Here is a 27,618-nt window from a genome sequence, read left to right as displayed (position 1 = left end):
AAACACCAAAAAGAACATCAAGAGCTTGACAGGACATTGCTTTCTAGACATATGAATCACCTCACATTTCTGGCTTGCTTTCAGCTCATTCTAGAATGACACATGGCATGTACCACATGAGTTCTCTGCCCTTTTCCTGGCAAACTTGTCTCAAAGCTCACTTCTGCCAAGAAATGCCCCCTTCCCAACAGCCCAAAAGAATGACAAGGCAAGAAGCTGCCCTCTCTACTGTGGGCTCCACACCAGTTACATGACTTTCTCATGAGGAGAAAGACTCAGTCATGCGTGGTTGGAATGTTCTCCATCACCATCATTATCATCACCATCACCGTCATCACCATCACCATCGTCATTACTATCACCAACGCCATCATCACCTTCATCATCACCATCATCGCCATCATCATCACCATGACCACCAACACCATCATCAGATTCATCACCAACACCATCGTCATTACTATCACCATCACCATCATCACCTTCATCATCACCATCATCAGATTCATCACCATCACCATCATCATCACTATCACCATCACCATCATCGTCACCATTACCAACATCACCATGACCACCATCACCATCATCACCATCCTCAGATTCATCACCATCACCATCACCATCACCATCATCTTGGAGTCAACCAAAGATGGGTAGCCAACCTCTGGACCAAGCAAGGTTTGGGGCTTTATAGGCACTATCATATTTACTTCTGTTCAGTTCAAACACAAGATCTCTGCAGAAACTGGGAAAGCCCGGAAGAAGGGAAATGCCAATTGCAACACTCAGATGTAGGTATTAGGGTCTCCACTTTATGGATAAGGAGTGAGGCTTAGAGCTTTTAGTGACTAAGCTCTGGCAACAGAGCCAAATGAAGGCAAAGCTGGGTTTCAAACGTGAGCTGACTGATGGCAAGCCTGCCTTCTTATCATCTGATCACAGTGCCCCAAGCAAGGGCTAGCAGCATTGTCCTCCCCCGCACCACCACCCCCGCCCCCCCCCCCCCCCACCGTCATCTATCCTGCCCAGGCACCACCTCCACATTCCTTCCTATGAGGAAGAGTTTTGACCGTTTCTTCCCTGCTAGCATTTCTGGAGAGGTCTGGGGTTGGAACGAACAAAGGTCTCACGCCCTTTCTCTGAGCATCTGTGGCCTCTTTAGTATGGATTAGATTAGCATGGATGATTTGGATTAGAGAGCTGTCAAAGTCCCTTTTTCATCTTTGGGATCTCTATGCAGATATCTTCTTCCCAAATGTAGTGAGATTTTAAAATTCCGATGCACCTATGAGCTGATTTGCTAGTCTTGATTCTCTGATTAGGAAGCACATGGAAAGTAAAAAATGGCTCAACGTGAGCTGGTGGGATGGGCGGGGTCTGTGCCTCCTAGTCACACCAGTGGCATCCCCTCTTCCTGTAGCCCATACACATCTGTACATGCCCCTCTGCACCTTCCCGCACGCCACGCACAGGAGCCCTTTTCCATCGCCTGACCTGTGCAATGTTAACTGCCCCTCAGGACCCGCTGGCTGAAGGATCCCCCTCTGGGATCTGGGGATCCCCTGCTCTCCACCTCTTATGCCACTGCAACACCGATCTTGCAAAGGTTCACAGGGACCGTGGTGATTTGTGCTAAAACTGTTACTAAATCTCGTGTTAATAAGCGCAGCCTAGGGTAACTTGACCCTCAAAGAGCCACAATCACCCTGATAGGGCAATTATCTCAGTGGCTGGCATTCTTCAAGCCCGCAAACAGATCACTGGAACCGACCTTTGGCAAAATTTCAATGAAACTGCGTGGGGAAACCACATGGCTGCAGCTGAATTAGACCTGCTCTGAAATTACAAGGGTGCATTAGCATAACCCTTAAGGTGCTGCAGTGCAAAGACCCATCCTTGATATCTGTTCAAGGATGGACAGAGAGCTCAGGTAACTGGGGGCTGAACGGTGGCTGAAGTGCCTGAGAACAGAGGAGACTGGGAGTTAATATGACACTTCCTATTTGCCTGAGTGAAAGCTGAAGAGTTACTCGTAGAATGTTCTGGACTCATCTTTGTGGGTGTGTGGCTGTCACTGAACTTCCCTGGGATGAGGCCAGCAGCTGTTGAACTGAGATGTGGAGGTGGGATAGGCGTGACATCCACGGGGAAACTACAAGTACCGTGATGACAGGACGGAGCAGCGGGGACCTGGCGTAAATGTGCGAGGTCAGCGTCACCACCTAGGGCACAGGACTGATGCTCTGTGTTTCGTGTCTCCACTGACGCATCCTTGAATATTTCAATTGCTGTCTTAAGACAGGCAGAGACTACGTAAGCCTTTGTCAGCCACCCTCATCTCATTTCTGCCTTGGCTGACACTGGGACCCACGATGATGTCTTATGACATCCTACTTAGATCCAGAGCATTGACTATGGGCCGTCCTGTGGCTGTACCACAGGTTCTGATGCTCAGATGGCTGTGTGTGTGTGTGTGTGTGTGTGTGTGTGTGTGTGTGTGTGTGTGTGTGTGTCTGTGTTTAGTATAGTTGATTTATAATGCCGTGTTAGTTTCAGGTATACAGCACAGTGATTCAGTTACACACACACACACACACACGTTTTTTCTCTTTCGGATTCTTTTCCCTTACAGGTTATTTTAAAATATTGAGTCTAGTTCCCTGTGCTCTACAGTAGGTCCTTGTTAGTTACCTATTTTTTATACAGTAGTTTGTGTCTGTTAATGCCAACCTCCTAAGGTATCCCTTTCTCCCTCTCCCCGCTCCCCTTGAAGACGTTTATGCATAATTACCATTATTTACCAGCAAACAGAAAACACGGGCCCAGTGAACAACTGCGGTTCCCAAATATTTTGCCCATTTCTTTTAAACCAGTTACAAAAACAAACAACAACATCAACTGCAAGGGCTCCGGATGCAGCTTGCTGCTCCTCGGGGGGCTGATTCTTGGAAATAAGACAGGAAACAAGAAGGCTACGAGTTAGGAGGAAGGGAAAAGGCAAAGAGATGGCTGAGCCCAGGAAACGCCTCTGTCCCTGGGCCTGAGGCTGGTGGCCACACAGGGCTCTTGGACCCCATGGAGGCCATGCTGGTGAGACCTCCTTGTCACTGGACTCCTGTATCCTGTGCTCTAAGTGGGGCTTAACCCTTGGGCTCCGGACATCTCAAGGGCAGGGTCCTGTAGCGCATGTTCAGAGGTGACAGTCATGAGTGTACATTACTGTAGCAATGAATAAAGAATGAATGAGTGAGTGAGTAACGGGGGCTAACCCAGGCTTTTGGGTATGGACGGGGTGAGGAGATGCTGGTATAACCACAAGCGCCTTCAGAAGGACAGACAGACAGGTCCCCAGCCTGACATCAATGTTTCTCTGCCCAGCACCTCCACTCCAGCCCTGCCCCATCTTTCTTCACAGCACTCAGCACCCTCTGACCTACTGTATTCTAGTTGTTTGCTGTTTGTCTCCCCACTAAAAGGTAAGCTCCATGAAGGCGGGAATTTTCATTTGCTTGGGTCACTGCTGTTTCCCTAGCACCTAAAACAGTGCCTGAGGGACTTCCCTGGTGGCACAGTGGTTAAGAATCCACCTGCCAATGCAGGGGACATGGGTTCGAGCCTTGGTCACATGCTGCAGAGCAACTAAGCCCATGTGCCACAACGACCGAGCCTGCGCTCTACAGCCCGCGAGCCACAACTACTGAACCCACGAGCCACAACTACTGAAGCCCACGTGCCTAGAGCCCGTGCTCCGCAACAAGAGAAGCCACTGCAATGAGAAGCCCGCGCACCACAACGAAGAGTAGCCCCCGTTCGCCGCAACTAGAGAAAGCCCACATGCGGCAGCGAAGACCCAACACAGCCATAAATAAATATTTATTTATTTAAAAAATAATTAAAAAATAAAGTAATGCCTGACATACAGAAAACCCTTGGCAGATTTTGTGGAATGAGTGAAGGGCTATCTCTAGCTTCTTAGAATGGAGGGTCCCTGTGGACTTGTTTACAGAGCGCCCTCACCCTCTGCAGAACAACTGTTGATGGCAGCAACGGGCCAGAGCACGTCCAGGGCTCAGGGAAGAAAAAGCAAGTAAGGGGTCCCATCAGCTCACATCAGCTAGGAGGCCCGACAGTGCCAGGAGGGCAGGGCGTGCTGGGGCATCGCTATTTTCGGCGGCCTCGGCCATGCGTTCATACTCACATCGGGCCTGAAAAACATGTACTGGTGTTTCCCAGAAAGGAGATTTCCCTCGCCAATTTCCAGGATGCTTGAGTTGAGTGAGAAAATAACCACTGAAATGCTTTTCACCAACACAGGAGTTTGCTTTCAACTGAAGAAGTAGCTGACAATTCAAAGCAAGAGACCTGGCCTCGTAATACTTCAAGGTCTACACTCAAAACAAAGAAACAAACAAAACCCCAAAATACTGAGTCATTCTACCTCTGACGTGAAACAGGCACACGTTCTGTAACCAGTTATGTGATTGGCACTCTCCCGCTTTTGAAAGCAGCTCTGATTACATCAGTCCTGGATTCAAAAACTTTCCGAGGCTCCCACTGCCTGGGGAATAAAGCCCCAGCCCCTTAAGCCAGCACCCACAGGGCCCCCCATCCCGGCCTCTGACTGTTCAGTCCCGCACTCCACTTGGCCCTGTCCTCAAATCCAAGCTGCAGCCCAGCCAGTCTGCCCCACTGTTGCCTGCCATTACACCCCATTCTGTTTTTCATACAGGTCTCTCTCCCACTTGGATGTGAGCTCCTAAGGTCGGGAACAACATCTGTGTCACTCACACGTGCCCACATGCCCCCGCGAATGAAAAGTGCCACCTGCCACACCAGTAAACAAAGGATGTTGCCGCCATCGAGCCATCACATTACGGCTACCCCGACGGTGAGCCCTGAGGGAACTCAGGATGGAAACAGGACGCTGGCCCCGGATAGCTGAGGTGCATATCCAAGGGATGATTTCTGTGAGCGCACTCTTGCATCTTCCCATACACAGGAAAGCGCTGAATTCCTTAACTTTGAGATATCTGGTTTTCTTTAATTAACAGTAATCTTCCGATGTTCCGACGACCTGGTCTTTGTTGCAAAAACTCCTGTATATCCTGGCTCCCCCCTTACCTCTTCGGAACAGTCCCTCAGAGCGATCTGAGAGGCTGTGTCCCGGGCTTAAGCCCTCAGAATGTCCACTGAATAAAACATAACTCTCAACTTTTAGGTTGTGCGTTTTTTTCAGGCGACACCCCGACACACAGACATCAAGCCCATGCCTGTTCTACGGGCCCGGCCTCCGTGTGCCCTCAACCGAGGGATGGTGGCACTGCTGAAGGTCCAGTCTGATGGCTTCTCTGCCCCCCACTCCCACCGCCTGCCCACATTCGCACCAGAAGCCAACCTTCTCCGCATATGCGTGTAGGAGTCAGGGGGTCTGCTGCCGCCTGCCCTTCCGCTCCTCTGCGGCTCTCCACCCGCTTTCCACCCCCCATCAGAGCTTCCCATGTGCCGTGCTCTCTCAGCCTCTGTGCCATTCCCACACTACTCTACCTGCCTGGGACTCAGCGCCTACAGGACCATCTGCTTGTCTTCCAAGAGACTGCTCCTCGGTCATTTCCCCTAAGAACCCTTTCCGCCTGTCCCAGGAGCCGCGCACCTGGGCCTCTCCCCTGGGCCCCCTGCACACACCCTCACCTTGCCTGGCTATCTGACTCCCTTACCGGGCTGCGGGCTCCTTGAAGACAAGGACCAGCTATGCTTCTATCCCTGAGAAGAGGTGCAATAACCATTTCCAGAAGGAGTGAGCCTCCAGACTGTGACCGCTCTGCTCTGCTCCTTAGACTCTGAAAGTTTCAGCGGCGAGACCCCTTATGGATCCCGCGGAAGTCTGAGCCGCTACGAACGCACAGCCGGCCCTCGGGGGATTGAAGACAAACGAGTGGCATCAAAACTGCCCTTTCTTGGCTCAGAACGTCTGCGGGCGTTTCTGAAACGGAATCAACTGGCTAGCTTCCAGAAGCCTGGAACTACAAAAGACCAAGGGAAACATCTGTCACCACTGTATCGTTCGTTCACTTCTCTGGCAGCCGCAGGAGAGCAGAAGCTTCTAGTGTTTGCTCATGAAAAGAGGTCAGTACTGGGAGAAGTTCCTGGAAGGCTTTCTGACAAGCCGGCAAGTGCCCCACATCTGCTCTGGCTGATTTCTGCTGGCCGTGGCAGCCCTGGGATCCGAGACGCTGTCCTCCTGTCCCAGGGTCAAAGGGGCTGGGAGGCTGTGTGTCATCACACCTGCCCTTGACAGTCTCCCCAGGGCCATGAACCTGACACGGCCTCCCCTGTGTGCCTCCCTCTGGCGCCTGGCTTTGCACAGACTCCTGGGAGCTGAACCCCCTTTCAGGTCACGCCTACAGTTTCTGCAGCGCCCACACGCATCTCTGTGGCCAGAGCCCTCCCTGGGTCCTGGACACTACTGCTTCCTCAGGGCATCCCTGAGACTGGCTGTCAGTGAGAAACAGGGAAGGTGAGGGAGGGGTGTTGATGGTCTGAGGAAAGAGAAGAGCTCACTTTACTCCCAGAGGTCTGGGGTGGTGTCGCTGGGGAGACCACAGGCTTGAGGCTGAAAACCCAGGACAGCTGGGCTTGAGAGGCTTTCACATGCACACTCTCATTCCTGACAACAGTGCCCCATCACCCCTGATCATTCCAGAATGCCCTGTGCAGCCAACAGACCTGCAAGCTGATTTCTGCAAGGTGTAACACCTGCATGACCCTGCAGGGCTTGGCCACTCCCTGTAAGACCCACCCCTGCAGTTTAAACAGGCCACCATGAGGCGGCCGATGAACTGACCAGCAGCTGCCTCGTACCCCGTGGAGAATATCACAATAGGGTTTCTGGCATTTTTATGGCACCTCACAGCCCTTACGGCACTTGCACGTACGGGGTCTCATACGATCACACGACAACCTTTTGTGCTGGGCGGTGCGTGTGTCATCACCCTCCGTTTACAAACGAGCATCTGAGGCTCCCGGAGCTTAAAAGACTTGCCCATGGAGCCTCCCCTCCCTTGCAAGTGGCACCGGACTAGGACTCAAAACAGCCCTGGGGCCCGAAGCCAGTCACTCATGGTACGGTGAGTCCTGCTTCCTACTTGCTTGGGCAGATCAGCAACCTTTTAAAAACCGTGCAGCTGAGACTCAACAACTCCAGGGCCTTTACAGCCCAAGCCCAGCCCGTGGGTCAGCAGCATTAGCATCTCCTGGAATCTCCTTAGGAAAGCAAAGCCTTGGGTCCACACAGACCTACGGAATCATCGTCGGCTCTTCAACAAGATCTCGGAGACGCCTAGGGTTTGAGGAGCTCCGTGTGAGGCACCACATGCTTTCCTCCCTGTGCTTTAGGTGACTCTTCTAGCTTCACGTTGGGGAAGTAGCCTCGGTGGGGAGGGCTCAGAGAAAAGAAACTTCTACCTGATTGCTTCTTGAAAACCACAAGAAAAGCTGGCTTATTGGGCCAGCTTCCCTCTCTGAAAACGGTCTCTACCTTTTCCCTTTTCTCCCCAGCTCCCTGCTACAACACTTTCACCCAGAGACACATCTCCTCAGTTGACTCTCCATCTTCTCCATTCACCTTGATACAAGCACAAACATGGAAGATGTGATTTCAGTTTGCCTTGACTTCTGCAATTCCTAAAGTCTGTTTAAAGAACTCCCAATTCCGTAGGGGATGAAAAGGTACAAATTACTGATACCAAGCAGGACCCTGTGGGGCTCCTGGGCACAAAAGCCTTTCTGTGTCCCCCATTTGTTGATTACAGGAAATAGGCTTCATTCAGCCTCCAAGACCTTCCCTGAGTTCCAAGGGGCAGGTTCAGACCGTTGCAAATTAGGGAAGGGAGGGGATACACAGACAAGAGAGAAACAGTCAAGAAACAATAGCGCAGCCTTGGGGCAGGGTCCGGGTTCCCCCTCAAGGGATACACAGAACAGTATCTTTGAGCTGTTTTGCAGACACTGAAACCCTCACCAGGTGGAAGAAGTTAACTGTTTGCTGCCCACAAGCAGGTACACCCCAGACTGGTTGGAACCAGAAGGTTGATGATGCAGACTCCCGCTTACCTCACCACCAACCAATCAGAGGAAGGTCCACGAGCTGATCACACCCTCTTTGAACCATTGCTATAAAACTCCTCACTACTCCCTCCAGGTCGGGACACACAGTTTTGAGGGCATTAGCCCGCTGTGTCCCCCTTTGCCTGGCAAAGCAATAAAGCTCTTCTTTTCTCCTTCACCCAAAATTCTGTCTCTGAGATTCAGTTCGGTGTTGGGGTACAGACGCCTGATTCGGCTTCACTACTAGGTATAAAACAAGCTACAAGGATACATGGTACGATACAGGGAATATAGCCAATATCTTATAATAACTATAAATGGAGTATAACCTTTAAAAATGGTGGATCACTATATCGTACACCTGCACCTTACATAATACTGTACATCGACTATACTTCAATTAAAAAAAAACCCGCCAAAAAAAAAAAGAACTCCCAGTTTGAGTTGTGACACAGTGACACATTTTTCTCTCCTTTTTTGGAGAAAGAATGCCCCTTCACTCCTCCAGTGGTGTGCATGGCTTAACCGACATACCCAAAAATTGGTTGCTAAATTAGCAGCTCTGTTTAGCCACAGGGAGAACACGGTTTACAATCAGAAAGATTTTTTTAAGTGGTGAGCTAAGCTTTATTACAGACATTGGGCAAGGTTTTAACTGGCTTCTCTAATCAAGTGATGCTTTTGCCCCCTGCCCCCCACTGTTCTCCAGTTGACACACCAGTCACCATCATCCTCTCATGATTCTTCCCAGATACTTTTTACAGGAAGACAATAAGCTTCCTTATCAAGGAAATCAAGGAAGTCAAGGTGTGATGTCTTTCGATGTTTAATGTGCTTCAATGACCTTTCATTTTTTCCTCCCTTGACCTTCTACCAACTTCGTTGGTAAGAGAGCTTCATTCCTTCTGCGTTGTCTTCAGCACAATTGGTTAATGGTGCCAGGCCTGCCCTAAGTGGCCAGCAATGCTAGTCTGGTCCCAAGGTAAGTGTCACGTTGAGGATACATCTTTAGGGCAGTAGAGGGTCCTGCTCCTCAGGGGAGGCCCTCTTTGAGCTGCCATGTTTGAAGGAAGCAGCGAAAGACCATTTCATCTTCCCTCCAGTAATTCTCCATCAAGAAAGGGCACATGGGCTCACTTTATGAGAGGCAGCAGCAAAATATTCTACTCCGTTTCAAGAAAGGCAAACTCCTAATTACAAACTGAGTACACTCAGGGCTCCTTTACTGTTAAATACATCATTTACTGAATACTTGTTTTTCTCTGGGACTAAAAGCAGGCCGTTATTTCTCCCTTGCCTTTGGGACAATCTGGGGCTCTGTCAACGTTCCTAAACCGATTTGTTTCAGCCTGCTTTCCGCTGCTGCTCAGAAGAGGCACATCAAGTGTCTCTTGAGCAATTTCTGCCTGGTCCATAAAGCCACCTGTTTAAGTCAACGCTGGCAATGCCCCAGGCCTGGGCAACGGTTCCAGGCTCCAGGCTGCCACGTGCTTTGTTTTGAGAATCCCCTCTGAGTCCCCTCCACCACGGGGACCTGTGACGCCGGTCTTGTGACTCAATCTGAGCTCCAGCAGTGCCTCTTCTTCTAGAATGAGCGCTCTGACTTACAACTTTTAAAGGAGCCGGTCCAAATTCCCTCTGAACACTACACCTCCATGTCTACAGTGACAAAATGGTAGAATCTCAGAAAAAATTTGGATCGGAGTGTAACCTCCATTCCCAAACCTCCTTGCTCCTTGGACCCAATGACGTTTTTAGCTAGCTTGCAACTTCTAAGGGTAACTTTTCAGAATGCGGCTGAAGTCTGAAGCAGATGGTAAATGGGACGTGGTGATTGTATGCGGGGGGTGCTTGGTGGGGTGGCGGTAGAGTGGGGAAGAAGGCGGTACTGAAAGAGTAATACAGCCCTCAGCTTTCAAATTTTTTCCCACCTCTGGGGCTGACGAAAGATACATTCCCAGGGCCTATCTGGTCACCTTGGCCAGCATGCTTTCCCTGGGGTTTTTTTTTTCTGAGTAGATCTGATTTGGGCCAACAGTGGGTCCTTGATGTAGCCACAGAAGACCTCAGCTTTGGGTGACCATGAGATCCAGGGACTGGCACAGATGGGACCCCGAGGCCAACACTGACCGTCCGACTCCCAAGGAGGCTGGGGGAGCCCTGCTGTACGTTGTGGCAGAGGGCTGGTGTCAGGGTTTCTGTCCTCTTTTAAAGGGAGGTCATATCAATGAGGAAATACCGTGAGATCATATCAACGAGAAAATACAGTCAACAGAGCTCAAAGAGTACCTTGACTTTGACGACCCCGTGGGTCTGCCAGATGTTCAGACCCATGCAACCACATAACCAAAGGAGGAGAAGGCTTGGGTTGGAGAGGAGAGGAGAAATCTTCACCACGAACATCGCCACGTGGGAAGGTAAGTTACAGGAAGCAGCCGGGTCCCCTGGCTCCATGGACCTGTCCCCAGCCCAGTCTGAGGAGGGATAAAAGAGCTACAGAGCTTTCCCATTTCTACCCTTTCTGGGCACCTACCACAGCACACCTCCGGAAGATGCTGCCTTCTCCTGTCTAATATAAAGCAGTTCCTAGCGTTGAGGGGCTCGAGGCAGAGGAAAGGTGTTACCACTCTGAGGGGAGAGAATGCCGAGCCTGGAACCTCACTAAGACAGCAGGTGACACGGTGACTTCTCACCACGGTGCCCACTGGCCCCTCCCAGTGACCGCCACTAGGGCAGCCCGGTAGCATCAGCGATTGGGAGAGGAGCCCAGCGCCGGGCCGGCATCCTGGCATCCCGGAGCCACCTACCTGTATCTCTGCTTCACCGACTGTTTCTCTGCCGACTTGCAGACGTGGCCCGCGTAGTACAACGGGAAGAATAAAAAGTTCCAGTTGGTGGCAAACCATGTCAGGGTGAAGGGAGCATCGAACTTCCTGAAGGTCAGCTTGGCGAGCTGGGTGGCACCGGCCCAGGAGGAACACACGCACAGCACCACTGCCACGCCCCAGAAGATCTTCTTGAGCTGCGCCTGAGAACATCTCCAGCAGCGAGGGCTCGGTCTCCCGCCCGTGTCGGTCCCCACCGGCGCCTGGGCCTCTGCCGGGCCCGGGGGGTCCCGGGGGCGCTCCTCCCCTGGGGGAAGAGAGGGGCACGGTTAACCGGGGCCTCCACACGTCCACCGTGGCCAGGAGCAAGAGAGCAACCAACTGTCATTGTCATGGCCAGCCACCCGGGGGAGGGGAGGGGAGATGGGGATAGGGGCGTGGACGCAGCTTCCTGAAACAAAACTTAAAGACATTTTCAGTGGTTTCCTTCTCCTCTAGAATCTGGACCCTCAAAAGATGGTGCATGGCTGGCAGCAGCAGGACCATCCCCAGCCTGTTGGCAATGGAGAATCTCAGGAACCCGGGCGTCAGAATCTTTACTTCGAGAGGTGCTCTCTGGGCCCGTCTGGAGAAGGGGAAGCATTTCTCCAGAACACACGGAGTGGCTCAAATAGTTCACCAAGTGTCAGCTCACACGGAGTGATGTGCTACCCGGCCTGGGCAGTGCTAGGGGCTGCGGATTCCCCCTGAGGAGGTCATAGGTCTTGACCTCTAAAAGCTCCCAGGACATCGAGAGAAGCTCCTCCCTGCCTGTTACTTAAGGGCAGGGATGCCAAGAGTCTCATCTTCTTTTGCACGGAGAGCCAAAAAAGATCTGTCTCTCTCATTTCTCTATTTGCTCTTACTGACTTCCAGCTGATGGCCGTCAGTCCCACTTTGAAGTGTTACTTAAAAACCACAGCCTCGGGCAGCTGGTGCTGTGCAAGGCCTCAGACGCTCCATTTGAGAATTGTGTGACTCCTGGAAACCAGGCTACAGGCCAGAGCACGGCTGTGCAGCAGCACCGTTCCCACAGACCATGAGAAGGGTGGAAAAGGCGTTATTTTCCACTGTTTGGTTTTCATTCATGATTGTGTGCAGGTCAGTCCTCTGGAAATTTACACAGAGCTGTAACTTGTATCAGATGTGACCCGTGGATGGATGTGAATTTCCAGGGGACGGCCTACTTGCCTTTTATATGTTCAGCCAGGCACTTAGCTGAATGAGGGCACACAGTGTAGGGGTACACGAGATGGGTACAAAATATAATGGCGTCAAATGTACTCTATGGATTTTGTTTAAACTTAGCAGTAAGTTAAATAGCTCTAATACCATGAAACCAAGTTTTATACGTCATACTGTCTGGAATATAATAATCCTACGAGGAAAAATCCTGATTCGAGGTAGCCTATTATATAGGGATTAGCTAATCCTATCATTAATTGACAGGTCTGGTTTTATCTTTCTTTTCTTTTTTTTTTTTTTTTTTGGCCTCACCTCGTGGCTTGTGGGATCTTAGTCCCCCGACCAGGGATTGAACCCGGCCTTTGGCAGTGAAAGCGCTGAGTCCCAACCACTAGACCACCAGGGAATTCCCTGGTTGTATCTCTTTTAGCCAAAGGTCATCCTAAGCCTTCGTGGCTGGCCAAGGAGAGAGAATGTCTTTACTGACCCAAAATCCTTGACCCCATCTGTACTGTGCTTCTTTGCCTGCTTTATTAATATTTAATCTCCCTCTTCCTCTTTCTTTCCATGTGTGTATATACCTGAGTCAGAAAGCCCTTGGAAAACCAAATGGCTGACCACCTCTGAACTTCCAACAAGTTGTCGGTTTCTGGCATGGGCTGCAGGGCAGGGAGAAGCAGAGGGGGCAAAAGCAAGGCAGATTCCTCCCCTTCTGTTTGATGCCCTCCCACCAGGACGTCTTGATTTTGTTCACAAGGAATCCCTACAACTTATGGCAAATTCATTTTCAGACAGAAGCATGCACGTTTCAATTTATACACTGGTTCTCTGACATTTGGGGTGAGCCTCTGCAACCCTTCACTACTGGGATAATTTTCAAGCAGTGTTGTGGGTTGGCAGATTCCTCGACTACCAGCATCAACTGTCAGAAAGTCCTACTGAAAAGATAATTACGGAGATGAAAAAAAAGTCCGCCTAGAAAGGCAATGCAGTTTCACGGTACTAACTGGCCATTTAAGAAGGGAGTCTGGAGGAGGTTGAAAAAAATTCAGGCTCACGGCGTGTTTTTTCATCTAGCTTTGCATTGTGGCAGATTAAGTTTTAAAACTTAAAGGATGAAGCGAAGACTGATGCTATGTTGCTGTTACAATGAAAGAGAAAAAATCACCAAATCATGTAAGATTGTACCGTTCAAATGCTTTTACAGATTTGGATAAAAGAAGTTATTCTCTAACTTTGTACGCTCTCTGGCTTATTTGACCAGGGGAATACTGACAATACACAAACAAAATAAAGACATTTTGCGCTCTATTATTTAAAAATAAGATAGAACGATGTTTCCCAAAGTGTAATGCAGTTAACAGGTATTATAAGAAAAAAAGGATCCCACGATCAGAAAAGCTTGGGAAACACCAGGTAAGCCAGACGGGTTCCTTTGCTGTAGGAGTATTCAGGGCTAATGGATGTGGTGGATTTCCAAAGGCAGCTAGAGAATGTGTGCTTCCCATATTATCTAAATGTAACACCTGTGATAGGACTGGGGTCCCCTGGAACACACTTTGGGAAACACTGGACTAGACCCATAAAGAATCAGAGGTATCCAAACCTAATTCATTGCAAACTTTCCATTTCACCACACCGAGTCTCTTACAGTAATAATCACTTATCAATTTCAATACCCGCTCATTCTTAATAATTCTTTTAAACTAGACCTACTTCATGTAAACTAAAAATATTCTTTACAGAACCTTTAGTAAAGTACTGCATGGAATAAATAAAAAGCAATGCACTGTATACTAATCTTAGTACCCAGAGATATCGCTGGACATTTTGCTGCACTTTTCCCAGTCTTTTTGTATCTTTGCACGAAACACACACACACACACACACACACACACACACACACACACACACACACAGCAAAACTGGGAGCATACTGTATTTTCGGCCAGCAGTCATTTACCCTGATGCATAAGAGCATGGACTTTATAAATCTCACAGGGCTCTGTATAGTACGACGCAGCCTAGGAGCATTTCAATCCGCTAGGAAGTTGCCATGAAGTCTCCATCTGCCTTGTGCCAAGAACTCTGGGCGGTCAATAAATAAATACAAAACATGATTACGTCCTGCTCTTCAGGAACTTACAGTCTATCTGGGAGTGACAAAATGGATCTATGAAAGAATTACAGAACAACTACAAATGGAGTGATTTGACTGTAACACAAATTCTAAAGACAGCGCAACCAGTGTGGGCTGTGATCACAGCAAGAAGAGCCGGAGAAAGCGGAAGCTTGGCCTGGGCCTTGCAGTATAGAAAGGATGAGGAACAAGAGGAGCAAAGTTCAGGGTCAGGAACACGCCTGGTCTGCCCCAGGAGCGGTGAGGAAGGTGGTGAGATCTGAAATCCACCGTTTCCTTGGCCCACTGTGATGCTCAATCTTGCTTTGGTCAGACACGAAGTAGGAGAAGTTGCCAGGCTGGTGGAAGGACTTCAGCAAATTCAGATTTTGGAATTTACATTCTCTAGGAAGTAAATATACATTACACATGCCCCAGTGTCCATAACAAACAGATAAAATTAGTTGAAGCATAGGTATAGAATGACATAATAAATTTGGTTAGCAGACGCGTTTATTCTCCGCGATTTGAAACGCAACAAATGCATCCCACCCTACCACTCTCAAGGTCATTTTCAACAAGCTGTCCAACTGATGCTCATATTTCAGAGAGAAGGAATTACACTGGGGCGGGGGGGATGGGGGCAGAATATCCACTCTCAAAAGCCTCTCATGTTTTCCTGTGCAAGAAACTTTGGTTTACTTTCTCTCCCCTCCTAAATTAACAAGTCGAGGGATTCCTCTGTGCCTGGTATCTCTCTTGTATCACGCCTGAAAGAGGCAGTACAGAGTGCCTCGAAGAAATCAGTACTGAATGAGCCTCACGCTGTGTCCTGTCCCAGCTCCTCTGACTCTTATCACACAACTAGAAATACTGTTTATGTCAGCCTCACTCACTAACATCCCCTCCCCACTAACAACCCCTCTACTTATGATCTTGAACTTTCCATCTTAACCTTGCACTTGAGCCAAGAGTTCTGGGCTCAGCGCAAAGTAGATTATATTCTCTGGCCCAATGGTTGTGCTGACAGATGCGGTCACTGCTGCCTCTAAAGGCTTAGTTTACGCCACTTAATTCACTCGGAAGCGCCGGGGGACAGGCGGGCTCTCCCCAGTTCTATTGCCAGAGCTGCCTCCACTGAGCATTTTGGAGAAAGGTGTGTGTGTGTGTGTGTGTGTGTGTGTGTGTGTGTGTGTGCGTGTGCGTGTTTAAGGGGAGTGTTCTCCAGCATACAATGTATACTCCACGGCGTGCCAAGATATAACCGTACCTGTGCGTGAACTTCCATTCTGAGCTCTGTTCAGAGTCAGGCAATTTACTGAAACCACGTATTAGTCCTACCTGCAGAATCACACCTGATACTCCTCTCCTACCAGGAATCTATAAAACATATGCACTCTTCGGTCAAGCAGTACCTAGAGGCAATGTCTGCTCAGCGGAAGGAAACTCTAGGTGCTAATGGGTGAGCTGGAGGTCTGGTTTAGCCACTAACTCATTCTGGGACCCAGGCAAGTCCTCTGTCTCACGAGCTGTCCATTGCTTTCTGCTGAGCAAATGATGAACTGGGGGCTTTTTAAGTTTATTTAGTGAAAGCCATTTCTCCAATGAGAAAGCTAGAACAATTGGAAAATTCACTCACTCTCAACTTCGAGTTCCCATAAAATGGCTCTTGCAAACCGCCAAGAGAACACAAATGTTTCTTTTTCGAGGTCCCCTGAGAATAGGGAGACCCTTGGTGACGCTCTCTGAAGAAGTGTCCAGGAAGTTTTGCACTTAGAAAGTGCAAGAGTCATGTCTTAGGGATGAGGGACCCAGCGCTGGGCTCAAAGACCACCCACTGGCTGGCCTGGTCCCAGCCTCCTGAAAGCAGAGAGATAGCATTGTGTAGAGACCAGGAGAAGACACCTCCCAATGGCACCTCCATCAGTAAGATCTACACAGTTAATTTTTCACAGCTTTTTTTTTTTTTTTTTTTTTTTTGCAGTACGCGGGCCTCTCACTGTTGTGGCCTCTCCCATTGCGGAGCACAGGCTCCGGATGCACAGGCTCAGCGGCCATGGCTCACTGGCCCAGCCGCTCCGCGGCATGTGGGATCCTCCTGGACTGGGGCATGAACCCGTGTCCCCTGCATAGACAGGCGGACTCTCAGCCACTGCGCCACCAGGGAAGCCCCTCAAAGCTTTTTTGAGGCTTAATGTTCATAACCATAAAATTCACTTGTTTCAGGATTGCAATTCATGATCCTCAGTAAATCTACAGAATCGTGAAACTATATCACCACCATCCAGTCTTAGAATATCTCCATCACCACAAAATGGGTCCTCATGCACATCCGTAGCTGCTCCCCCTTCCCCCCGCCTCAACCCCAGCCAACCACAAATCTGCTTTCCATGTGTACAGATTTCCCTCCTTTGTATATTTCATATGACTTCGTAAACTTTCACATCTGACTTCTTTCACTTAGCATAATGTATTTGGGGTTCCTCCATGGCATACATAGCATGCGTCAGGAGTTCATTCTTTTTACGTCTGGGTAGTAGTCTATAAGGATATTCCATATTTTGTTTTTGTTTTTAACTTATTTTTGGCTGCGTTGGGTCTTCATTGCTGCACACGGGCTTTCTCTAGTTGCAGCGAGTGGGGGCTACTCTTTGTTGCGGTGCGAGGGGTTCTCATCACAGTGGGCGGAGCAGGGCTCTAGGGGTGCGGGCTTCAGTAGTTGTGGCACGAGGGCTCAGTAGTTGTGGCTCGTGGGCTCTAGAGCGCAGGCTCCGTAGTTGTGGCGCACGGGCTTAGTTGCTCCGCAGCATGTGGGATCTTCCCTGACTAGGACTCGAACCTGTGTCCCCTGCGTTGGCAGGCGGATTCTTAACCACTGCGCCACCAGGGAAGTCCCATATTTTGTTTATCCAGTCATCAGTTGATGGACAGGGGTATAGTTTCCAGTTTTTTGGCCACTGTGAATAAGGCTGCTATGAACACTCATATATAAGTCTTTGTGTGGATATGTTTTCGCTTCTCTTGGGTGGACTAGTTAAATTTTTAGGCCACTCAGCCAACAAACATTTATTGCCACCTACTGTGGGGCATAAGGCAGACACCCTCTTCCCTAGGAGAGCTTGCTCAGCCTGAGTGGAGGGGCTTACAATGTCCACGTCATAGATGGTTCTGTGTCTCCAAATCCAACCCAAACAAACACAGTTGACGGCTGCTCTGGGAATACAGCCACCACCCTTTTATTTTTCTGGATTGCCCAGGGGAAGAGAGCTTGATGAACAATTTTCCCATTTGTTGATCACTGATGCATATACCCGTTCAGGGCCCAGCCACCCAACTAAATAGCTTTTATAAAATCAGGAGCTTGGAAGAAAGCTTTTGTTTATGGCCATTTGCAAGTGTAATTCATCTCCCAAAAATGCAGTTCGGGTTCTGTTTATCTCATCTACTCATTAAATACTTGCTCAGTGAATTTATGGGTGATTGTTTTTTCTCAGGCAGTGATTTGGAGGAAAGGGAAGAAAAGGCTGTCTCGTGTATCAGGCCACCATGGGCCCTGGGTGTCCCCAAAGCAATCCTGATTTTATATATCCCGACCAATGATGTCCACCTGTAGTTGCCAGACCATCTGTTTGGATTCTTGGACTTTGGGTCATAAAATGTTCCCACTATTCATACATGTTGAGGCCTTAGCCGTGCTCCTAACTGGCACTTGTCCCTGGGAAAAGATAGAATCCACAGATAATTAAACTTGACTCTGAGTAAGGGAGAAGAAGGAGGGCACAGGGAAGTAAAAGACAAGTGACAGTTATTTTTTTATTTTTTTAGGCCGTGCCACGTGGCTTACAGGATCTTAGTTCCCCAACCAGGGAACTGAACCTGGGCCCACAGCAGTGAAAGCGCCAAGTATTAACCACTGGATGGCCAGGGAATCCCCCAAGTGCCAGTTAAACACACAGCATATATGCCATGTTCTCTGCCAGGAGATCATATACCTTTTTTTAAAAACCTGTCTTAATGTTGGAGTGTGACTATCCTTGCTTTGTGGATGGGACAGCTGAGGGTCTGACAGTTACTCTCCCAAGGTCACAGACTAGTGAGGGGCTGAATGCAGTTCCAAGCATCTGTCTGACTCCAAAGCAACCAGAGGAATGCAGAGCATCCTTAGTCTTCCCTTTGGAAGTTGATCAGGGCCATGGTGCTGAACACCCCAGTCAGAACTGCCGATCACTAAAGAGGGACTTCAAGATTCCAAGAGGACAGACGTGGTTTTTAAATTTGGAACATCCTGAGTATGTATGGAACTCTGGGCTGGGACTCACCAGCACGGAATGAGGGCTGTTATGAGATGAGTGTCTGTGTCCTCCCTCAGTTTATGTGCTAAGACTGTAACCTCCGGTATGGCTGTATTTGCAAATGGAGCCTCGAAGGATATAATGAAGGTTAAATGAGGTCATACGGGTGGGGCCCTGATCTGATAGGGTTGGTGGACTTATATTCTCCTGTCTTCTCTTTGTGCACATAGAGGGGAAGCATGTGAGGGCACAGCAAGGAGGTGGCCATCTACAAACCAGGAAAAGAGTCCCCACCAGAAACCAAATTTTCCCATACCTTGATCTTGGACTTCCAGCCTGTAGAACTGTGAGAAAATAAATGTCTGTTAAGTCATCCAAGCTGCGGTACTTTGTCATGGCAACCTGAGCAGACTGACCTGAGGGTATTACAGAAGGGACTGTGCTTGCTGTGTTTGTGAAGGTGTGAGGTACAGACCGAGAGCTGTCACTGTGCTGGACAGGGTGTGGTGACGAGCTGTGGATGACTATTTACTGTGATAACCCCTTAGGAGAAGAAATAATTCCCATATCATAGCCAAGAGAAGACTAGAACGACATGCAATGTGCGATCCTAGATCGGATCCTAGAACAGAAAAAAGACATATGGTTAAAAACCAAAGAAACCCAAATAAAGTATGAACTTTAGTTAATAAGAATGCGTCAATATTGGTTCATTAATTGTGACAAATGTACCATACTGAGAGAAGATGTTAATAATAGAGGAAACTGGGTGTGAAGTAGTTAACAACTCTTTGCAGTGTCTCTGCAACTTTTCTGTAAGTCTAAACTATTCTAAAATGAAAGATATATTAAAAAAAAGAAAGAAAGAACTGCTGCAGATGACTAGATTAGAAATATCAGGTACTACCTTCTATTTGTCTGCCTTCTCTGAATTGCGTTAAGTCTTTGTTGTCATTCCTGGAGATCAGTGTGTAGAGATAGAAGAAAACCTGGCAGCTGCAAAGTTGTTTTTAAAACCCCAAATTCTTTCCCTGGTGTGGATACAGAATTGGGAGGTGAATGAAGGCTGCTTTTTGCGGGGTGGAGTGGGATGATGGGAGGTTTGTCCGAGATTCCCCGGAAGTTCCACCCGGCTGCAGAGCTAGTCTGAATCAGGCCTAGATCTGGTCCACTCTCCTGCCATCACCACCACTCTAGTGAACAGACACTTGTACCGGCCTTTCTGCCCCACTCCTCACATCCTTAGAGGTCCCCGAATAACTCCCAATGTCCAAATCACAGTGCCTCTTGCAGTGGATTTAAGACAACTCTGGAATGTTCACAGCCCAAGGCGCACGTGAGAACGTGACTGGATACGGGTAAGCTTGAAATAATGCCCTTTGCGCCTTGAGGGAGGGAAGAGGCCACTTGGGAGGGGAGCAAGGGCCTGTTTGGACCCGTGGTCTGAAGACACCTGGGCTGGAGGGGATCAGTTTTAATCCCCGTGCCTGCCAGTCGTGGCCTGTTCAGCCTCCCGAAGTCTCACCGTTTCCACCACCCGCCCGGGCACATGACACCTCTGTACACAGCAGACGCTCACCAGGGACCGATCAGGAGATATTCCAGCGCTGCCGGTGACCCGCACACAAACACCGACACAAGCACACCCCCCTCTTCTCTGCCATTTCTATTTATCAGAGGATATGCCCTCACATCCATGTGGTGGGAATCTGGCTGCCATGTCTCACGGGGAGAGCGGGGCTCGGGAGGGCACACTGCGTGCAGCACGGCCCCCCAGGAAGCAAGGGGTGCGTGGAGCCTTCCCCCCTGGAGGGGAGCAGGGGAACAAGGGTGATATTTTAACTGGTGGCCTGGGGGGGTTCCACAACTCATCTTGATGCACAAAGCATTGTCTTCTAATACATCCTGTTCTCAGTGGAGTCGTGTAACGTACATCTGTAAGGCAGGACTGAGCTTGCGTGAGGTATGACAGGTGTCGTCCTCAGCTTCGCTCCTCCCCGAGGGCAGGCCCTCTGCGTGGGCCGAGGGTGATGGGCTGAGCGCATCCCGGGCAGAGAGGCTTTGCTGTGGAAACGCCTGGGTCAGCCCCAGGCAAAGCTGAGAAGTGGCATGTTCCTCTCTGGGATCTTTCTAGACGGCTTTTTGTACCCCCGTCATCGGGGTGGGGGGGGGGGGGGCCGCTGTCTGGAGTCCTGTGCTTTCCTGCTGCTGAAGAGTCACAGAATCTAAGTGCTCACCTAGCTGGCCTTTCCTCTTCCTGCTCCAATGCCAAATCCCACCCCTGAAACACACACACACACACACACACACACACACACACAAGCACACAGGCACGTACACACACATGCACACCTACACACACGCACAAGCACACACGCGTGTGCACACACACGCCAAATTTCTGACTTGTCCTGGGTCTAATTCCCTCAGAACTCTACTCTCTGGTTCGAGCTAGTAAAGGGTTTAATCAAATAAACCAAGCTCTGGTGATGAGTAAGCTACCTCCTAGACTCATAGACTGTTCCTGCTGAAAGAGCCGATGGAAGATCTACTCTAATCCCCTTTCTTTTCAGAAAAGAGAAGCCTGGGCTCCAGGAGGTGAGGAGACACGTCCCATACATGAATCAGCTAGTGGCGGAGCAGGACACAAAGAGTGTCCTGCCCCCAGGCGGGGCTCTTCCCCTGCACGCTCCCCCCAAGTGACACGGTGTCTTCACCAGTGAGAACGGGTCACTCGCCTAAAAGGCTTTTAAGAACTACATCTCTTCTTGCCTCTCCCATACAGCTCCTGCGAACACTGTCCCACCTCTGCGAGCCTTCCATCCATCACTTCTGGGAGACAGTGCCACTTCATACATGACAAAGAAGATCCAAGTCAGCAGCGCAGGTCCCCGGCTTCCCTCCCCCGCAGCCCACATTTCTCTATGTCTTTGCCCTCATCTCTTCCCTTCTCCTTTGCTGGGCTAACCACCCCTTCTCTGGTCCGTTCTGCTCTCCCGGGGCCCCCCTCCCCCCCTTCCCCCCCTCCCCCTCCCCCTCCCCCGCCTCTGGCTGCGTCAATCACATTCTCTTGGGGCCACCACAGACCTGTCCCGGCACCAGCCTCCTTCCTCTGGTTTCCAGAATCGCCTGCTCTCCCCAAGTCCCTCCCCTGCCCCCTAAAGAGAGCATAACTCCCCCCACCTCTCTCCCTGCTGGACACCTTTACCTGCTTTTCTCCTCCTTCCCCAAACACTCACCCCTTGCCATCTGGCTGGGGGACCAGCACCCACTTAAAACTGTTTCTACACAACCACATCCTTTGGCCGTACCTGATGCTCCACCACGCTTCCTCTTCCTTGGCTTTCTTCCTGGGGTCTCCACGATGCCCTAGGATCTGGGTTCTGCCTCCTATCTCCCTGGTGTCTGTGGCCAGCAGGCTTCTGGGCCGGCCTGTTCACCTCCACGGGGCCACCTCCCACCTGAGCTGTCACTCGGCCGCCACCACCTCTTTCTCCCGGGTCCTTGTCTCCTACATGCCACACCTGCCCTTGAAGGAACCGCCAAAGCCTCCCCTTCAACTTGTCTCAATTGGACGTCCCCTGTCTCCCTTGCTGTGACTGCCAATGGCATCTTAATCTTTATCATTTTTTTTTTAATTTTATTTTTTTTGGCTGCGCCGCGCAGCTTGTGGGATCCGAGTTCCCCGACCAGGGATCGAACCCGCGCCCCCTGCGGTGGAGCTGCAGAGTTCTAACCACCAGACAGCGAGGGAATTCCCTACTCTCGTTATCAAGAGGGATATATTGTAACTGTCATTTCCATACCAAAAAGCTGATTCCCAGAGAGCTCTAATCATTAAACCAAAGTTACCTGCCCCAGCAGGAGTGGCGGGCCCCAAACCCAGTCCATCTAACTCCAAAGCCCTCATTCTTTCCGCAATTCTACATGTGGCCGGCCTCTTGGGGGAATTTACTGTCTTGTTCTCAACGGTTAATTCCAGCGCATGTAATTTTACTGAACACGAATTAGCAGGCTGTGAATACAGATGATCCAAGTAAATACTCTACTAAAGATGTGTTACTGATCGATATTCAGGGTCTGAGTCCAGTGGGAATGCCAGGAAAGGAATATGAAAACAAGGCGTGCCGTCCGACAGGACAGACGCCATCACCCTGGCTGGAAGTCCCTTTTCAAGCCTTTTCAAGCAGACTCCTCGTGCTTTCTGGCCAGACCTGTGCACACGCCATTCCCTCTGCCCGAAGAAGCGTCCTCTCCCCTCCTTGCCTGACAAGTTTTCTCACTCCCATTGCAATGCCTCTACCTCAGATTACCCAGTTATCAGTCTCCCCGTAACACTCTGGCCCCAGTTCTGAAGCACAACTTACTGCTTGCGCTGGATAATTTATTTATCTGTACGTCTCTTTCCCACTAGACTGAAACTCCCTTAAGAGAATGAAGCTAGCGTTGCTCCACTTTGCATTTCCAGGGCTTAGCTAAGTAGACAAAGGACACAGAGCAGGGTCGGAGGAGGTATTTGTTGGGTAAATGAAGTCATCTTGTCCACCTTCCTGTGTCTGAGTTCCACTAAGCGCTGTATTTTCTATTTTGGTTTTATATGTACCACATGCTGGTGCCTTCTTGCCTCCCCTTAGAAGACACACCGCACAAGCTAATAAATATTCCTTGCTGGCTGTGTTCCGTTTCTGAAGCCTGCCTGCCATCCACACAGAAACAGTCACAGTATGGGGACCACCTTATCCTGTGCATCCAAGGCAAAACAAAATGATTCAACACTTCCAAAACAAGCACGCAAGACGCAAATGGTTCCAAAAAATAGACCCAAAGCCAAATTGAACACAAATACCAAGGGAAAAAATGCAGGCAGAGAGAGCTATATGAAAGTCTAGGCATACCCAGGGCAGGTTTAATCAGCCTTGCCCTGCAGACGCCTGCTGACACACACATATATCCTATACAAAAAGGCCACTGGAGACTTTCTAGCATCACTGGAACGCTGCTTCTAGATACTTCTAGATGCTCGTAGATACTTCTAGATACCCCACACACGCACTCTTTGAGAACAGCAAGAAGGTTTGCTGAAGGTGCGAGACAGTCTGTGACTGGAGGATTGCCAGATATTTATTAAGCACCTACTGTGTGCCAGGCCATGTGCTAGGTATTGTCACCTACCTACCTTCCTCACTGCATTCATTCCCCAAATTCTGCTGAGGTAGGTTGTTAGTTCTCTTCTACAGCTGAGGAAACCGAGGCTCAGTGTTTATGATTTATATACATCACACTGCAGAAGGGGAGTCTTCATCCCCAGATCTGTCCGATTCTTAGTTTAATACACTTTCCACTATCCACAGACATTTACATGCAAATGTTGGTTTAAAAACCAAGCTCGTGGACTTCCCTGGTGGCACAGTGGTTAAGAATCCGCCTGCCAATACAGGGGACACGGGTTCAATCCCTGGTCCGGGAAGATCCCACATGCCGCAGAGCAACTAAGCCCGTGAGCCACTACTACTGAGCCTGTGCTCTAGAGCCCATGCGCCACAACTACTGAGCCCACGTGCCACAACTACTGAAGCCCATGTGCCTAGAGCCCGTGCTCCGCAACAAGAGAAGCCACCACAATGAGAAGCCCACGCACCGCAACAAAGAGTAGCCCCCGCTCGCCGCAACTGAGAAAGCCCGCGCGCAGAAACGAAGACCCAATGCAGCCAAGAATAAATAAATAAATTTATTTAAAAAAAAAAAAACCAAGCTCGTGGTTTGCCATGATTGTCCCCGAGAACAGGAGGCTCAAAGCTCACCCGGCAGTAGCCCTGAGAGACTTTGGGGAGGGTATCCCCATTTTCACCCCCTGATGGCCAACTCCAGGCCTGGCTAGAGGGAAGCACCTGTGCTTGGCATGTCACCCCCCCGCCCGACCCCTGCAGCACATGAGGTCACAGTGCCCAGCCTCGGAGCCCCGCCATACATGCCCAGCCTGATTCCGAGGGCTCCTGGGACCGGTCCTGCCCGAGGTGGGCCGGGGGCTGCCCGGGGAAGGTACCTGCTGCTGAAGAGCAGAGCTGACCTGGCTGACTTAAACAGTGCGGGCAGAGCAACTTCCTATGAAGACCGCATGAACGAGCAGACATTTCCAGTTTCCCCAAGGGAAGCGAATATCCAACCCTTCCCCTTCCCAACCTGCGCATGTATCTAGGCAAGGTCCCCGAGAAGGCTTGAAAATGCAATGCCTCACCCGACCCCAGAGGTAGCACATGCACTGAATTTAGGTGTAGCTCACTGATACCAAGTCTTTCCTAAGACTGGGATATGGGGGAAGCGAGGAGACAGCCACTCGAAGGAAAAAAAAAAAAAAATCAACCTCCTAAAGGTAGGAAATGAGAAACAGGTAAGTAGTCGCAGGTTAGTGCAAAGTGATGTTCTGAAAAGCATGTAGCCAACAGCCCAGGATTCCACTCCTGCTTCCCCACCTACTTAGCCGTAGGTCTTGCACAAGTCCATCCACCTTTCTGGGCCTTATAGAGTCCTCATCTCTAGGATGGGGGGTAATGGTACCAGGCCTGCTACTGGCGGACTTCTGTGGACCCGCCGAGCGTGGAGCACACAACTGCCCTGCTAGCTTCCGTCTCCCTCTCACTGGTTCTCAGTCTCACTGTAACAAACAGGAACTCGCGAGGGGATACAGGGTCCTCGGAGACCATCACACAGAGGTCCCAGCTCCAGGATGCCATCCCAGGGACATAGCTGAAGCCGGGCTCACTCTCAGAGCCCACGGGCTCCTGTTTGACTGGGCTCCTTAGTTCAGGAAAAGTGAGGGCCTGGAACTGAGGGGTCTGCTTTCCTCTCCCTGCTGCCGGTCCCTTCCCAGCCCCCCACCTGGCCAACCTGGCCAGCTCTCGGGAGACTCGGGTCACTTCGCCTCTGCCTCCTGGGAGGAGGAGTCCGGGGCTGAGGCTGGCTCTCTCTGCTGCCCGTCCCATGCTTGCCATGGGAAAGCAAGGTCTTCTGTGCTCCTGCGGGATGCCCGCTGGGTCTGAGTAAGGCACAGCTCTCCGGGTCCGCCGGGGCCGGGAGTCTCTTCCTTCCCCTGGGCTCTGCCTCAAGTCCCCGGACTGGGGGGAAAGAAGACGTTTCCAGGCTGCTGGTGGCTTTGCGCTCACCTGCTGGCCCTGCCACGGAGCGGGGCATCACTGGGCTAGTGGGCTGGGGAAGGCTCAGAGCGAGGCGAGGCGAGGCGGGGCGTGGGGTGGGGGGGGGATGTCTCAGCCTGCGGCAGCCAACCCTCTCCCGCCTCGCCTCCGGCAGCTGAGCAACGCCTCTGGTCAGCCTGGGGGCATGGGGGGCGGCGGTGGGATGCTCCAGACCCAGGGGACTCAGGACAGGCCTGGAAGGAGCCGAGGAGCCCGGGAATGAGGCAGCCGGGTGGGCAGCCCGCGGCATCTCGGGGCAGCCGGGCGGCCGAGTCGCCAGCCCCGCAGGCGCGCGGCGCTGCCCGGGGGCCACAGGTAACAGGGTGCCGGGCTCCCGTTCCAGGCCCCGCCGCCCCGGGCCGTTACCTTCCACTTTGGTGAGGGTCAGGACCGGACTGTTGCAGGCGCTGAGCGGGGCCACCCGGGCCGAGTGCTTCTTCATGATGAGCCGTCCGCCTGCAGAAGCGCCGCCGCCGATCGCCTACATGCTGGGGCCAGCTGGAGAGCGCCTCGCGGGCCCGGGGGCCTCCTCCGGGGAGGAGCGCGAGCGGCTGGCCGCCCCGGCCCTGCCTTCCCGGGCTGCCGTGTCCGCGCGGGGCTCACTGCGGCGGCCGCCCCGCGGAGCGCATCGCCTCCGGCCGCGCAGCCACTCCGCACCCGCGCGCACAGCCTCCAGCTCCGAGGTTGCCGCAAACTCCAACGTCACGTACAAGTGCGCTCCCCGCTCCCACCCCGCGGGCTCACCTGCTCCGCCCCCCGCCCCGGGCCGCCCAGCCCCGCAGCCCGGCTTCCTCCCTCGGAGCCCGGCCCCGGGTGCAGCCTCCGGGCAGCGGGCCGGCCCGCGGCTCCCCGGCAGCCCCTGCCCTTTCCTGTGACCAGAGCAGGGGAGGGAGGCCCTGCAAACTTAGCCTCAGCGCTTCACAAGTTTAAACGGGGAGTCGTTCGACTTCGGACGGAGAGCTGCCTCCTCCCTGCGCAAATTCCTGAATTATTGGTTTACGGAGCGAAGCTTCCCGCGGCTGGCATTAACTTCTTTGAATGAGTCTAAGGCACATTTTCTGCCTGACCCCGGTGGACAGCTCTTTTTTCTTTTGGAGACGATGCCAAGTCCAGAGAAGCAGGGCAGCCACAAGAAAACCAAGGCTTGAGATTTCTGCCCCTGCCCCTGCCCCAGTCCGGAGAGGCCAAACTCTCTGGGAAGCGGGGAAAGCTTCATTTCCGCCCAGATCCCAGATTTTCGCTGCAGCTTTTGCCTCTGCAGGCACTGGTCTCACTGCTCCCACTCAGACCCACCTGTAAGCCACTGACCAACCAATGATGCTTGATAAAAAGCAATGACATACCTCTTGCATCACTAGCTGGGCGATCCCTGAGTGACTCCCTGGTACCCAGGGCGTTTATCCCATGATAATGCACCATCAAAAACACCCTGCCATCGTCTCTGCAGGTAGGATGCACAGGACTTGTGTGGCCCCCAAACTCCAAGGGTTTTATGGGCATCTCATTCACGCATGCGCAGCCATCAGTTATCCGTTTTGGTCTCAGTCTCCACTGGGAATCTGAAGGCTCCGTAGTGACTCAAGGTGGGTTTCGTTGTTATTGTTAAGTCCTTACCCAGAGTCTCGGACCCCCCCCCCCACTCTACCTGGTTTCCTGTCTCAAAGTTGATGTTCTACTCTGTGACGGCATCCTCGGCACCCATAAGGGTAACTCAGTGGCATGGCAGAGGCGGAGAGTGACCTCAGAGCTACAGGGTTTCCCTAGCCTGGCACCTACCAGCTGTCTCTGGTGACATCCACCTGCATGCTCCCAGGTTTCTGGTGGAAGTGGTTCCTACAAGCTGCTCTTGTAGGGTTCTTGTT

At 51.2% G+C, this 27,618-nt stretch overlaps 1 protein-coding gene across 2 annotated transcripts in view; it reads right to left on the bottom strand.

Annotated features, from left to right (window-relative positions):
• The window catches only part of SLC35F3 (solute carrier family 35 member F3), a 303,882-nt gene that overhangs the window by 70,720 nt on the left and 205,544 nt on the right, over positions 1–27,618 (bottom strand). Inside the window, exons 1-2 of one of the 2 annotated variants that reach the window (XM_032608599.1) lie at positions 26,123–26,198; positions 10,914–11,238 (exon numbers count right to left, since the gene is read on the bottom strand). In XM_032608599.1, the coding sequence (XP_032464490.1) occupies positions 10,914–11,238; positions 26,123–26,198 (401 nt within the window). Of the gene's footprint in view, positions 1–10,913; positions 11,239–26,122; positions 26,199–27,618 lie in introns of those variants that run through there. The other variant, XM_032608598.1, reaches the window with a different exon arrangement.

Source organism: Phocoena sinus, chromosome 16 (genome assembly GCF_008692025.1).
Source record: "Phocoena sinus isolate mPhoSin1 chromosome 16, mPhoSin1.pri, whole genome shotgun sequence".
Classification (NCBI taxonomy): domain Eukaryota; kingdom Metazoa; phylum Chordata; class Mammalia; order Artiodactyla; family Phocoenidae; genus Phocoena; species Phocoena sinus.
Note: the sequence above shows the minus strand (reverse complement) of the source record. Positions and strands in the feature narration are given on the sequence as shown.